Source organism: Dendrobates tinctorius, unplaced genomic scaffold (assembly GCF_039654945.1).
Source record: "Dendrobates tinctorius isolate UK_male_01 unplaced genomic scaffold, ASM3965494v1 ptg000056l, whole genome shotgun sequence".
In the NCBI taxonomy this organism is placed as follows: Eukaryota; Metazoa; Chordata; class Amphibia; order Anura; family Dendrobatidae; genus Dendrobates; species Dendrobates tinctorius.
The window spans coordinates 4,091,084-4,106,834 of record NW_027361724.1 but is presented as its reverse complement, the minus strand read 5'-3'; the positions used below and the strand labels follow the sequence as shown (position 1 = coordinate 4,106,834).

General features: G+C 43.7%; 1 protein-coding gene across 1 annotated transcript in view; it reads left to right on the top strand.

Moving 5' to 3' along the window:
* PDE11A (phosphodiesterase 11A) overlaps positions 1–11,529 on the top strand; it is an 825,102-nt gene extending 813,573 nt beyond the window's left edge. Inside the window, exon 20 of the mRNA XM_073577434.1 lies at positions 10,498–11,529. Within this exon, the coding sequence (XP_073433535.1) occupies positions 10,498–10,680 (183 nt within the window). The 3' untranslated portion in view covers positions 10,681–11,529. The remainder of the gene's footprint in view (positions 1–10,497) is intronic.
* Positions 11,530–15,751: the final 4,222 nt, after the last annotated feature.

Here is a 15,751-nt window from a genome sequence, read left to right as displayed (position 1 = left end):
CGGTTGGGACATTTTTTGATAGGGTTTTTTACGGATTGCAGACAGCAGCTTTTCTATCCTGTCCTTTTTAGTTAGCTTGGGCCCCATCGTTTGCTCAACCTATCTTTCTATCTGTGTTAGTGTTTTCATCTTGCTTCACCGTCATTATATGTTGGGGGCTGCCTATTGCTTTGGGGTCTGCTCTGGGGCAGTTTAGATTTCCGCTTTCTTTCTTTAGGCCTATTTAGTTCTCAGGCTGTGATTGAGGGGTCTAGGGCATCGTAGGAACACCCCACGACTACTGTTAGTTGTTGTGGATAGGATCAGGAGTCTGCAATCCGATAGCTACCAACCTCTCTGGTTTTCTGGACTTAGCTTGTATTTTTGTTTTTTCCTCCTTCTGTGACTCATTCATAACACACCGTTCCATCAACCGTTGGAAGATTCCTGGGGCATTGGCCAACCCAAATGGCATACGATTGAACTCAAACAGCCCCATGGGAAGAATAAATGCCATCTTGGCTCTGTCTTCTATCGACATCGGCACCTGCCAGTACCCACTGGCCAGGTCTAGAGTTGGGAAGTATGTTGCATTTCCTAAGGTGGACAGAGACTGTTCTATGCGGGGCAGTGGATACGAATCCTTGATAGTGCAGGCGTTCAACTTCCGATAGTCCACACAAAAACGCAGGGTGCCGTCTTTTTTGCGTATCAACACAATGGGGGCCACCCAGAGGCTCTGGCTTTCTCGTATGACCCCCTTCCTGAGCATTTGGGCCAGTAGGGATTTCACCTCTTGGCATAGCTGCGGAGGGATTTGCCGATATCGTTCCCGGATGGGGGCCGCTCCTGCCGTGGGGATTCCATGCGTGATGGCCGTGGTGCATCCAAAGTCGTCCTCATGGCTAGCGAAGACACTGTAATACTGTCTGAGAAGTGTCTCTACCTGGAGAAGTTGGGCTGACGTTAGGCCGGAGAGCTCGGCCCGCAATCTCTCCAGGATGATTCAACCTTTCAACTGGGTTAAGGACTCGGCAGTCTGCAGGGTCCGTATAGTTACTGCCCAAGGATCCTCGTGCTGCACCTTCAACTGGACCGTGGGGGCTGGCAGCACCTCCTCCGAAGGCCTTACTAGTTTGGCCATTTTGGCTCGGGGCTTCAAGACGATATCTTGGTCTTCCAGGTTGACACAACACACCAGGACGGTCCCTTCCCACACCGTGGCTAGAGAGCGAGCTACCAGTATGCCAGGGTGCAGGCGCTCCGAGTAGCATGGCTCCACCTGCATCTCCACACCCTCCAATGGCATTGGGGCGCGGATCGGCAGGGCCACCACTGTCTGCCCTGGGGGAAGCACGAGCAGGGGAGCCGCCGCCACAATGACTTTGCCCAGCACCTCGCCCTTCTGGCAATCCTGGAGCACTCGCGCCTCCCGCACCAACTGCTGGAAGACCTGCCCTTGGGCCGTGCAGGAGCCCCACTGCCTCAGGGTCTCCTGCGTGGGGTCGTTGAGGAGCATATTGCCGAACTCCCGTAATATGTTCATACCCAAGATAACTGGATGGCGGTCGTTCGCTTCTCCTTGGGTCAGGACCACTCCTCGACGGCCAAGGGGTTTACCACACAGCGTCATTTGGAGCCATACCACTCTGGCGACAGGAACCGGCAGTTGGTTTGCGGCTACCAGCTTTATCATGGGCCCCAGTGCCTCGCTGCCTCCGGGAAATGCTGCCGAAAGTAGGTTGCAGGCATGGTCGTTACTTGCAACCCCATGTCTACTAGGCACCGTACAGCATGGCCCTCGACTTCTGCCCTTACTACTGGGCACTTGGCGACCAAATCTTCGGGACTTCCACCACCCCTTGTTGTGGCTTCCGGCTCCGAGCGGCGTCCCCCTTGCCCGTAGCCCTCTAGTTTAATGTCCGTCGGGGTGGGTATCTCCCATGCCATGGACACTCTCGAGCGAAGTGGCCCGGTTCTCCGCACTCATAGCACCGGAACTGCGAGGCCGGGCCGCCCCGGGCATTGAAGCCAGGCCCCAAGGCGTGGGATCAGTTCTCTTCTTTACTTCGGCCAGCTTGCCTCGGATACTCTTCAGCTCCTGTCTCACTTCCTCAGTCTACAGTACTGGGGCTCTCCGGCAGCATTCATGGATGCCTCCATGCCCCGGGCCTTCCCCACGGGGACCGTCATCCCCTGCTCCTGCTCTCGTACCCGGGCCTGACTCCCCACCTCAGAGAAAGCTATACGTGGGTTCACTCGGATCTGCTCCCGCTATGCCTGTTTTATTAACGGGTCCCGGAGTCCAGTCACTAACAGGTCACATAGGGTAATGTCAATGGGTCCTACCCCTACTCCGTCCTTCCGCTCGATGGCTGTGTATAGCTCCTGGACATCCATATACTGGGTGATGGTCTCCCCCTCTCCCTGCATTCGACTGAACAACCGGGTCCTCAACTCTCCCACGTTTGTTCGATCCCCATGAGTTTCTTCCAGAATCCGCAAGACCCTAGCAAAGGTGTTGCAGTGTCCCAGGGGTCTCAACATTACCAAATTCCGGGATTCCCCATCTAATGCCATGAGAGCTACCTTCGCTTCTAAATCAGGGGTCATTGGATGCATACGGAAGAGCCCCCGCATGTGCTCTGTCCATCTCCACAACAGGGTATTGGAGCCGGAAAACCGTGGCACGTTGCTTAGCCTAGCCCCCAAAGAAATGCTGGACCGGGGGCCCCCATTATCGGCGGCACCTGCGGCCCCACTTTGGTCGGGAGTACCGCTGTCTGCGCTCAGAGACTGCATCCTGCTGACTACGCCAAATGTGGTACTAGCAGGTATGCAGGATGCAGTGACGAGACGCAAGACGGTCATGTGTTTTTGGTAACAACTTTTTTAGGTTTATAGGTAACTATCCGCAGGGATAGTCTAAGCAACCGAACAAGGTAACACGAATTGTCCTTGCAGGGACTCAATACAAGCAAACACGGAAATTTAAGAACACGGCTACGTCCGGCAAAGCCGATCACTATAGGGCCGTGGTATGGCCGACTACGGGTCCTTAACTATATAGTGTCACTTAACCGGCTCGACGTCCCTCGGCATCCCAGACATTGGTTCTTCGGCGTAGCAACCGCTGGGCCCAGCCACTGAAGATTTGTTGCAGACTTCGAGCGTTCCGATGCTCCGGTGAGACAGGGGCACGACAGGCCCCGGAAGAGTCCTTGGACAGATGGGCCGCAGCCCCCGGATCGGGGCAAACAGCGGCGATGAGGGGTGGCGGCTGGCAGGCCAACTGCGCAGCCAGCGACTGCAATGGAGGACCCGCGGCGAGCAACAGCCCGGCCCTTGCCGTGGACTGGAGCAGGACAGTGGTGGCCGCCGACAGCCCAGAACTAGCCGCAGCCATGGGTTGAAGCGGGGCGGCTGCGGGCGGCGGGGGACAGGCCCCAGCCGTGGGCTGACATGAGGCGGCAATGGCTGCTGGGACCCACGGGCAGGCCACAGCCGCAGGCAGGAGTGAGGTGGCAACGGCCGCGAGTGACCATGGGCAGGCCGCAGCCGTGGGCTGGAGGGAAGCGGCAGCGGCTGCTGGTCGATGCGGGGCAGTGGTTCTCGGACAGTCGTCTCGGCGCCGTCCCACTGATGTCCAGGGGGAGTGTCTTTTCTGTCTCTGGCCTCCTTCCAGGCTCCGGTGAGTCGCTCTGGGTCTCAGTTGCTCCTACGGTCTCCTGCTACTTCTGTCCCGTTCTGCTGACTCACTCTGACTCTCATTCCCCGCCCCTTTTATACCGGCTCCTCCCCTAGCCCATCGGTCAGTCTTACCAGTCCGTCCCTGAACTCTATCCCCCGGAAACAGTTTCCCCCGGAACCTAGGTGACGGTCCCCTTGGTTCCGACCTGGACACTCAGCGGGGACCCTCTCTCCCACATATGCTGCATTCTACTTCTGCTGGTTAGTCTCCACCTGTATAGGAAGGCGCGGACAGACTTTACTGGAACGTAACTATTTGTGTACTTCAGAGTTGGGTTTCAACAGTCAGTCCCTAGGCAGCAGGGGGTTTGTTAGGCAGCTCCTCCCACCATTCCTTGCCTGAATGTAGGTTCCTAGGAGCTTGTCTCTAGTTTCTGTTTGTGCATGTTTGTTCTGTCTCATCTGTTATTGACCCGAGTCCTTAACCATTTATCCTGATCTCTCTGCTACTGAACTCAGCTACATATATTGAACCTGTGCTGTTTGCCTTGATCTCGGATTAGCTGACCACATCTTTGCCTTCATCCTCCTGTACCTCATACCCGTGTCTCTGACCCTACGGTCATCTGCTGCAGATCTGGGGGTTGCCCTGGAGTGGAACCTGGTGACTACCTGCAGCTAAGCCTATCCTCACCAACAGAGACTATAGCAAATACCAAGTATTCACTTAGTTGTTCCGTTCCAGGATAAGCACGGTCCATGGCACAGTGGGTCCACACCTACCAGTGTTACACTGTGTAGTGTTACATAATTGTTAGCAAGTTTGTAGCATAGCTCAACTCCCCTACACGCCTCCACAAAGGAGCTTGTAATAACTGGGCAGTGCAGAGCTGAACTGTGTTTGTTACTTGATGCCTGAGAGATCAGTGATATGAAGCTGCAAATGTTGTTATGTTGATGCATATGGCAGACGATAATATTCAACTGAGCAGCTTTATTACGTTCACATCACTAATCACTCTGCAGCGGACAAAAAATATAGCTAGTGACCATACAGAATTTTATGTGAAAGTATATGTAAAAAGAAGATTGTGTACTTCATAGGGCACCACTATATGGAACAAAAGGGACTTGGGGATAGAATTCAAAGAATCTCACCTGATTCACTTGTGCTGGGAGGATGACATCTGAAGAGGCATAAAGATAAATTAATGCCTGATCTCACCTTACTGCGCTTCCAGATGTGACTTGAGGAAACGCAGTGTGTGCACAAAACGATCATCATTACTCCTGTTTTTTGCTCCTGTTCTCCTGTCAAAGATTCCCCAATAAAGTCTTGAAATTTTTTACCCGGTGAGTGCCATTCAAATTCTTTTTTTAGCTATATATATATATTTAGTGCTGCTGCCTTTCTCAAAATTACGAAGATCACAGTGAGACCGCCAATCATAATCATGTAGTTTGTTAATTTTTGTTGATCAATTAGTGAGATATGCGATATGTATTTCACTCAAATAAATAACTAATAACACAGCATCCCCCACCCCCAAATTCAGAAAATTTAATTTTTATAGACCCCATCAGCTCTAGTGTCTTAGATATGGTTGAATTTATAAAATTTTAGACTGCTGAAGAATCGCGATATCATAACAAGCTTTCTTATTTCTTATATCCTATTATAAAACTGAATACAGGAATTTTCGATGGTTCACAGATTAGACAACTTATAAATGACACACATCTCACTGCATCAATGAATGAAATTGAATGATGTACCTGGTCTCCATATGTTGCCACTGAGCACTTGTTCATTTTGCCAAATTATGGCATCTGACTGGTGAGCCGTGAAGACCATGAGTGATGGCTTCTGTTTCTACAGAAGTTTGCTTTAGACTAGTATATAAGCGTAGAGTGGAAGAATTGTGGCAATTGTGGCATCTCCACATTTCAAGGTTTTTAGCGATTTTGCCTGACATCAGTTTTCTGCTGTGCTGGTATTTAATGACAATTTATCAAGTCATTACTCCACCATTAATTAGGCAGTAATATGTTATTGAATGAACAATAAAAATTCCATCTGGTAAGATGAATGGAGTTTTTTTTTTCCAGAGCACGGTGAACATCTAAGCTTTTACATCAGAAATAATCTAAGCAATTTTACAATAAAAGAAATTATTTAAGATATTTAGCATTTCAGGGAAATTAAAATAAGAGATAAAGGACCATTATAGTTAAATATAATGTCATTTGTAGAACAATCTTTGCTTGATAAAACATATTCCTGATCTTGAAGGTCCTTAAGACCCTGTTCATACTGTGCTTATGCAGTGTGTCTAGGGGTTCCATCTGAATCCACAAAAATGGAGCCATAGACTGTAGTGACCCAAGCGGAGTTCATATGGACTCTGTGCTTTGTTCCAGCAGAATCCATCTTTTCATCAAGAATGAATCCAGAGTAAATTGCAATCTCCTAACGTAGAAGGACACCGTAGGAAAAAAATTACAAATTGAGTCCATTTGAGCTCTATTTTTGCCATTGATGTTTATGGCTCCGCCGTGGGTTCTGTCTGATTCAATCATTTAAAAGTACCAATTAGTGTGTCACCCTGTGAAAATAAAAAAGCAGCATGCAGCTGCTTATCAGGCATATAGGTCTATACTTAAAAAAGAAAAAATTGGCCTAGCCTGAATAAGGGATATAGATAGTCACCCGAAGAATTCTCTATATGGGTGTACAAAAAACATCTATGGGTTTAGAACAGTTGAGAACACTTTCCCATGAATGCCATGACCCTTTTGCATATATATATAGAGAAGAAATGCAAATTATCGGCCAAAAGGTCACAGAGGACCAAATATTGACAGTCAGGTGAGAATAATAAAAAAGGAACACTCTCACCCCGTGGATAGATGGGTCAGGAGTCCAGGAGAATCCTCTATTCAGTCCAACTGGAGGATGCAGTAAGGGAAGACAATACCCTGTCACATCCCTTTACATCTTCCCTTACTGCATCCTCCAGTTGGACTGAATAGAGGATTCTCCTGGACTCCTGACCCATCTATCCACGGGGTGAGATTGTTCCTTTTTTATTATTCTCACCTGACTGTCAATATTTGGTCCTCTGTGACCTTTTGGCCGATAATTTGCATTTCTTCTCTATATATATATGCAAAAGGGTCATGGCATTCATGGGAAAGTGTTCTCAATTGTTCTAAACCCATAGATGTTTTTTGTACACCCATATAGAGAATTCTTCGGGTGACTATCTATATCCCTTATTCAGGCTAGGCCAATTTTTTCTTTTTTAAGTATAGACCTATATGCCTGATAAGCAGCTGCATGCTGCTTTTTTATTTTCACAGGGTGACACACTAATTGGTACTTTTAAATGATTGATTAAGGCTGTGTGCACACGTAGCGATTTTTAAGCGTTTTTGCCGCGATTTTCGGCTTGAAAACGCTGCGAAAACGCTTAAAAATCGTGTACAGAACGCCCACCATGCATTCTTATGGCATTCCGCACATGCTGTGCTAATGCTGCGCTTTTTTCCGCGGCGGAATCGCATCGCGGAAAAAATCGCAGCATGCTCATTCTTTGTGCGGAATCGCAAAGAATTGCCGCGATTCCGCACCCATAGGAATGCATGAGAATCGCTTACTTCCCGCATGTGGCTATGCCCACCATGCGGGAAGTTAAGCGTCTCATGTGCGGTTGGTACCCATGGTGTGGAGGAGAGGAGACTGTCCTCCAGGCCCTGGGTACCATACCCCTGTAAAAAAAGAATAAAAAATAAAAAATCGGGGTATATTTACCTTCCGGCGTCCCGCGATGCATTCCCGGCCTAAGCGTTCCCAGTAATGCCTTGCGGCAAGGTCCTGTGATGACGTGGTCTCGCGTGACTCTAGCGGTCTCGCGAGATCGCTATAGCAACGCGAGACTACCTCATCACAGGTCTCGCAAGGCATTACTGGGAACGCTTAGGCCGGGAATGCAGCGCGGGACACCGGAAGGTAAATATACACCGATTTTTTATTTTTTTTTTAGCATTTTAACATCCTATCTTTTACTATTGAAGCCGCATAGGCGGCCTCAATAGTAAAAACCTGGTCACACTTGTCAAACACTATGTTTGACGAGTGTGACCAACCTGTCAATCACTTTCCAAGCGATGCTTCAAATCGCTTGGAAAGTGCTTGAATAACGTACGTGAAAATCGCGGCAAAATCGCGATCATAATCGCGGTAAAATCGCTGTGAAATCGCGCAGAAAAAACCGCGCGATTTCTGGGAAGGAGTCCGGTTTTTAGTAAGCGTTTTAAAACGCTACATGTGCACATAGCCTAAAAGTTATTTTTTATATTTTCACCTATTGCTTTATACTTCATAATATTTTGGTGAGACTTATGTCAGTTTGTTCTTGAAACTGTCTAGTGCTTTATTTACTAGTTCTGTCTGATTCCCATTTTTGGGAGATTCAGAAGTACTTCCTATAGGCCCTTCAAAACAAAGTATGAACAGGGTCTAACTTGTAAATGTAGAGTAATCCCATATTAATAATTTAACGCTGAATTGAAATGATTTACATAGTAGACTTTGGGGTCTTAAATGGAGAGTTTGGTTTTGACACATTGAGCTGCTATAAAACAATTTCACATTCCAGGCCAATAGCTTAGTCAATTGTGCTATTTTTGGCAAAAATTAATACCTAAAGTTAAGAGACAGATTTGGGACATGGAGTACTGGACACAGCTGATTCCTTTACCAGCCCATTTTTCAGATACATGGCTGCCCCCAGGAAAAACAGGAATGGAGTATAAAAAAGTGTAGGCATAAAGAGATCAGGCTAGGCCGAGTAAAAAGATTTGCAGAACACTGGTCCATGGTGATGCCAAGCCGGATCTACAAATCAGAAGAGACAACAGGGATGCCAGCAGATAGGAGGAGATTCATCAAGCTCTGGTCCGAAGCCCACAGACTACTGACATGGCTGCTGGACCAAGGTCCTGTGAAGCTTTTTGCTCGAATCTAGATCAGAACAGATCATTTAACGCCCACAGATTGCACAGTGGTGGCTCCATCGATAGCACTTTTGACTTGCAGCGATGACTCCTGGGTTCAAATGTTACCAAAGTTTTTGCATTATACCTTGGTTTGTGTGCGTATACACTCATTTTCACCAACTCTTGAAAAAAGCAAACTAATTGGTTGAATTGAAATTCAGATTTTATGTCCCATTAGAAAAAGTGAGTGACAGTCATAAACGGAGTTATAAGTTACACAGATGAAAGGCAGGGGGCATTGGATCACTGGCTGCACATACCACTCACCCTCTGCTGTAAACAGGTAATTGAAGCAGGTTATCAGATGGAGAGCAGACATGGAATGTGTATAGAGAGTAATTAGCAAGTAGCTGATAGTTGTTGGAAGGGCAAACTTTCCTGTGCACATCATTACCAAAAAGATGCTAATCAATGCAAGGTGAAGATATGTGCCCCTAATGCAGACGGTGCATCTCCATATCAGAGACCTAACATGGCAATGGAAGTACCATATTTTCCATGCCATATTTTTGGTAGCTGCCAACCCACAGGAACGCAATATCTTCCTGATTTATATATAAATCATAGTCATGTATGGTATGTATAGAATGCTTGAAGGATGCAGTAAGATGATGACCATATTGTTTCTCTAGGAGGTTTCTGGGGAAAAATATGATCCGAGCATAAATGAGGGCTAAAACTTCATTAGAATTGAATGTAATCATACATCCCATTCAAACCTCAGCGGAGGGAGGAGAAAGTGGTCAGGTGAGACCCTTTATAACATGTCATCTAAGGATTATTAGTGTCAAACAATGAGAATAGCAGATCTGTCCATATTTCCTGCAGCGTTCTCCTCCACCAGAAACTCTCACAGATCCAATTCGTAAGACGTATCTGTATTTTACACATTTCCTTTTATATTGCACGTCTTTTTATTTCACCTTTTGTAACTTTTTTTAAGTACTGTACTGTTTTTGTATATTAAACCTAAAAGTTGGGTGGTGTATGTGTTAGTGTGTGATCCAGTGAAGGCGTCTATCAAAACAGAGAGTGGTGGCAGCAAAAAGTGTGGTGCAGATGAGAGCAGTGGCTGTGGTGTGCACTTAGATCACTGTCAACCAATTGTGATAGGTGAGTGGACAAGGGAGTGGGAAGTGGGGTCCCCTTTACAGTCCAAGGCTTGTGTGTCGCGAGCGAGTGGTGTTCATGACCATGACAATGTCTGTACATTTTGCTGAAATATGTTGGCACTATAAAAATAAAAAAAATATCATTTCAATCATAGCATGTTAGAGTTGGAAGGGACCTCCAGGGTTATCATGTCCAACACCCTGCTCAATGCACGATTCACTAAGCCATCTCAGACAGGTGTCTGTCAAGCCTCTGTTTGAAGACTTCCATTGAAGGAGAACTCACCACCTCTTGTGGCAGCCTGGTCCACTCATTGATCACTCTCACTGTCAAAAGTTTTTTCTAATATCTAATCTGTGTCTTCTCCCTTTCAGCTTCATCCCATTGCTTCTCGTGTTTCCATGTGCAAATGAGAATAAGGATGATCCCTCTACACCGTGACAGACATTCAGATATTTGTAGACAGCTATTAAGTCTCCTCGCAGTCTTCTTTATTGCAACCTAAACAATCCCAGATCCTTTAACCGTTTCTCGTAGGACATACTTTGCAGTCCGCTCACCATCCTAGTAGCTCTTCTCTAAACTTGCTCCAGTTGTTAAAGTTTGTTAATGTTATTGCTTGTCATTTAATACGTAATTTTCTATACTTTGCAGACACTTGTGAAAATGAATGCAAAACTAAAGCCTATGCTGGATTCCGTGATCACAAATCGTTCCAAGTGGGAAGAACTCCACCAAAAAATATTGGTGACACAAGGCAACTCTTCCTCCACCACCTCCTTCCCCACTCCGGCTTCTTCACCGCAGCCACCTGTAGAGTGTCTCCTAAAGACTTAAGCCTGCAAGAGAGCTTCTGCTACATGTGAGAGTTACATTAAAAAGGCTGTCATAAGCTTAGCTGTTTAATTAAGTTAGCGCAGCCATGCTTTTATAGATGGAGAGATAATGGCCATGGCTTGGCTTTTGCCTGGAAGCTCAGTGGATTGAAGATAAGGACGGAAGAAACTGTGGTAATGGTGAAGCGAGGAGCCACTTGGAAATCTTGCTGTCTGAGACTATAAATGGTACACATTCAAGCTTTGCAAAATTTTAGCTGCTGCTGCATTGTGGATGGGACAGCAGTAAACCTCAGCCTAAGCTTAACCCATGCAGCATCGTGACACCAATGCACAATATCATCAGCCATTACTTAGCTAAAGCAGACAATGAGTAACACATACTTTTTTATTTAGTGTATGCATCTTCATTTAAGTACACAGAACAATGTTGTGCCTGCCTGGTGTATTTTTGTTCACTTTTGTACATGCATTATTTCCGAAACCATGCTTCTTGTAAGTTCACATTGCTTTTTTTTTAAAGAAACTTATTTTCCACTTCAAAAATGAATGGGAAACTCCAATGGCAGCTTATTTCCAGTTTGCCCAAAGACAAAACAAACTATGCAGATAAATTCTATGATTTCACACAAATTAGCTATTTTCTCGTTCTATTTTTTTTTATTTTAGGTTTATGCATAATGTTTAACTATACTGTAGAAATGGTATCACGATCTCAACCCATGTACAATATGATTTAAATGTCCTGTATTATATTATCGAGTCTTCATATCTGTTACACTACATTGAGATGCGACTGTTACCTGTAAGTTACATAAATGATAATGGGTCAGAGTAGCTTCACACTCAACTTTGTCTACCTCCTTTTTATTGTTGGCTATGGGTTGTTGTTTTTTTTAAACCTTATTTTAGAATCAATATTGCCCTGTCAATAATAGGTAAAGCATCATACGATGTACGACCGTAAAAGTGGAGCCTAATATTTGACAGGTGAAAGTAGTCAAACACATGAAGGTCTAAGATGGGTAACCACAGTCATCTCTCATTATCAATGCATTGATCGTATTAATACTTGTCTCCATCTCATGTCTGAAATTTGTTTCATTTCATTCAATGGTAAAGCACAGATATATCTTCTCATAAAATATGACCCTACAATTTCTCATAAAATACAGAATTCTATCCTATCCATGCCTTTAGATAACCCTCAACAAAGGTGAATCACCAAAGAGGAATTCTTAGTAACATTTTAATGCATTTTATCATAGTAAAGTCCATTTCTTAGATATTTTAGTTACATTTTTAATAAATTGAGCCAACATATTTATAAGCAAACCACGAACAGATCTTAACAGTATTCAATTTATCTGGTTTGAATGGGGCTGAGCTGTAATATTGGACACAACCCATGGAACAGAGCTGCACTGCTTTTGAGGAAAAATGCAGGTCTTAATTCCTAATGTCAGACAACCCCTTTAGAGGGAATCTGCCATCACATATACAACCTCTACTATAGCATTCTGAATATATATGACTCTGAAATATGCTTCGTAAGATAAAGACAAAAATAAAGTTAGAATGTTGCATATGCTTCTTCTGGAGAGTCATGTTGGTGGTCTAGTTGTTCATACAGTCCCATGCCCACTGGCTTGATTGACATCATACAGGCTGGGATGCGTAATACCGAGCTAGCTCCAACAGCATTGAGGTACTGCAGTGTGTAAGCACCGATTCCAAGGGAAGCTGGTTGATAATCCCAAAGCAGTGGTGTATGACTCCAGTGGAGGCTTATCCTGCCCACCGGACTCTTACCAGGTAGCATTCATTACTTTAGAACTTTATTTTTTCCTTTATAATCTAAGGGGCAGTTCAGAGATTGACCTCAGAGAGTGAAACATATTACCATCTTGGATAATGGTTTGGTGGCCATTTAGTGGCTGTACATATGATGACAGGTTCCTGCCAAGAAGGTTGAGACTAATAGGTTCTGTTTTGCTACATAAGTAGCCCTCTCTTTCAAATGTTAGTCCAATGAAAAGTCTTTTCCAAAATGTTCAGTTTCCACCTCACCTATTGATAGATTGTTGGTTACTGGCACTAAGGAATCAACAGCCATTTCAGGCTTTACCTTCTCTAGGAGAACGTGACCCTATCGGCATGAAACATCATCATACATAACTCTACATCTCTATGTTGGAAGAAGCACAACAACCATCTAGTAGGATGGATCCGAAGAACAGAGTCAAGATCAAAGCATGATCATGTTGTTTATACCATCCCATGAGTTTGTAATGTAGATGATACAGTTATTAATGGGGTTGACCATTTTACAGATGTTAGTAGCTAGGATTGCTAGGATATATACCCCTGATGTCTTTTCTTACCACTCAAACTTGATAGAAACATCTTGTCTTGAGAGATTTTCCTTGGCTTACTTGAAGCAGATTTATGGCTGGCCGCTAAAATGGCCGAACATATGCTGATGGAAAAAGCCAAATCGAACCATCAGGAACCTAGATGTTACAGTCCTTTTTATGTTTTAGTAATTACTAGATACTATGTTGACCACACCTCTGTTGATCAGACATTGGTGGAGTATCCTTGCAACATGCCTCTGTTGTATCTGGTGACCAACTGATTTTCTTGAACCTCTAGTAATTTATTTAATCATTAAATCTAGACTGGCACTATAATGCATGAATCTAGTCAGAAAAGTAAGAGGGGGTCAACAAATGGCTGGTGTGAAGACTAAAATATACCCTAAAGGCCAAGGTAGACCAGCAAGAGTAAGGTCCATCCAACACAAAACTACCATCATGAAAAGCTTTATTCATTAAAAACTATACATGTTAAGCCACTAAAAAATAGATATACAAACAATAATACAAAAAAACACATAAAAAGTGCATACCCCTCAAGCTAATACTTATAGTAAAGTCATATGTAAGTGAGTAAAATAAATAATTAAAAAATAAAATCTGGCTTCCACATAGACACTGAGATAAATCCCTCCTGCTTGGGGGTTATAAATTAATTGTAAACTCCTGAAGAAGACCATAAAACCAGCAATACGCGTAAGGATCGCAATATCCACATGGATTACATCTGCTGGTGTATTTTTTGATGTGTCATGTATTTTTGCATGATAGGGTAGTTTCCTATGAAAATACAATCTCCCAACAGGGGTTAGGCCTAATTTGCCTTTGCGTGGAACTCAATGACTTTATTACAAGTCTTAGTATGGTGATGAAAATGCACTTTTTATGCGCTTTCAAGGGTTTTTATGTTGTGTTTTATGTTGTTTTACTCTTGATTAAAATGTATGGGATTTTGAAGAATAAAGATTGTTATACCTGTCAGTTTTAGGTTGGAAATGCCTTACTTTTGCTGGGGAATCTTGTGTTTTAGGGTAATATACAATGTTATTGTCACTAGTCTAACCAACCGCTCACTATTTAGCATATTATAGAATATAGAATAACACGTCCTGTCAATTTTAATGGATATATTTTTACTATAAGGTACAGTATACATTGGTTATACGATGGTATTTTGTATCCACCCTACTAGGGAAAGTTGATAGAAACATTATACGTAGACTGTGCACCTATAGGACTTGATTTTTTTGTTTTCTTGTTTGCAGTTGTGTCACATTATTTTGCAGTCGAGGAACACTGGATGAATCACATTAATATGACATGGTTCTTATATGTGTTTATTCTGTTTTTTATACTATGTAAATATGTTTATACATGAAACATATATATTAGCATTATTGTACATTTTTATGAATTTGTCCGTACACTGTCGACATCGACCATATTTTTACTACCTGTAGGTTATCACAAGAGAATAGCGCTGGTCAAAGCGTCATCGTCTCTAACTAACCCGGTGCCATATCTTATTTATATTGTTGGGTGAAATTCTCCTTATTTGATCCCGTGATGTACAATCTATTGTACAGCTTACAATATATTAACATGGAGTATCTAAAGTCCAAAAGAAGTGGATGACATTAATATTTGCTTCAAGGTGTGTCCATTCAAGTGTCTGCATACTTTATATATCAGCTCATCCCCCGCAAACTGTTTTCAGGATCTTACACAAAGACTAGAAATGACTTAAAGGGAACCTGTCACATTGTACATGCCGTCTGATCTGCGGATAGCACGGTGCAGAATTATATGAATGCATTTGTTGGAAAAGATTCAGTGTAACTTATTTTTATTCATTGAAATCCCTGGTGTTTGTATGTATGAGTCCAATGGACGGTGCTACTCAGTGACTGACAGCTGTCTCTGCATGCACAGTCATACAGGGAAGACTGTCAATCACTAAGTAGGACCGCCCACCAGACTCCTATGCATGCGAATGCAAAGGAATTTAATGAATCTGTACAAGTAATACTAAATCTTTTCCAACCAACCTATATATCATTCAGCTTCTCCATCTCTATGCCGTGCTGGCCACAGATCGGACTGCATGGACAACATGACAAGTTCCCTTTAAGAATCTAGCCCATGACATGCAACAAAAGGCAAAGATAAGGTTGTAAGGCTTACCGTTCAGCTCAGGAACACATTTGTGTGTGAAAAGGAATCTTACGTCCGCCATTTTTTAACATTAGAAATATGTTCCGATTTGCGATCTGCACTATTTGTATAGACAACCATTAGATAGTCCTTAGCAAAGCCACTTTTAGAAAGAGATTTTCAACTGCAGCCAGCAGTGCCTATTAGCTTAGAAAAATACTCATTTAATGTGAGTCACATTGCATTTACAGTTTGGATTTTGCTTTTTTTTCCCCCCAAAAAAAATCTATTACCTTTTCGTTAGGTCCCCGTAAGGTCTTTGTGCACATGTGATGGGAGACTTTTTGTTGAGCTAAACATAAAAATATATTTTGTATCCCTCGGTGTTATCATTGAATTAGCAAGATATATGGGCCATCAGACAGTATTTGCAGCATATAACTATAGAAAAGGCTATAGGTTATTATATATTTTAGATCATTAAGTGCTTCCTTAAAGCGAAACTGTTACCAGGTTTGGCTGATATGAGATATGCCCACC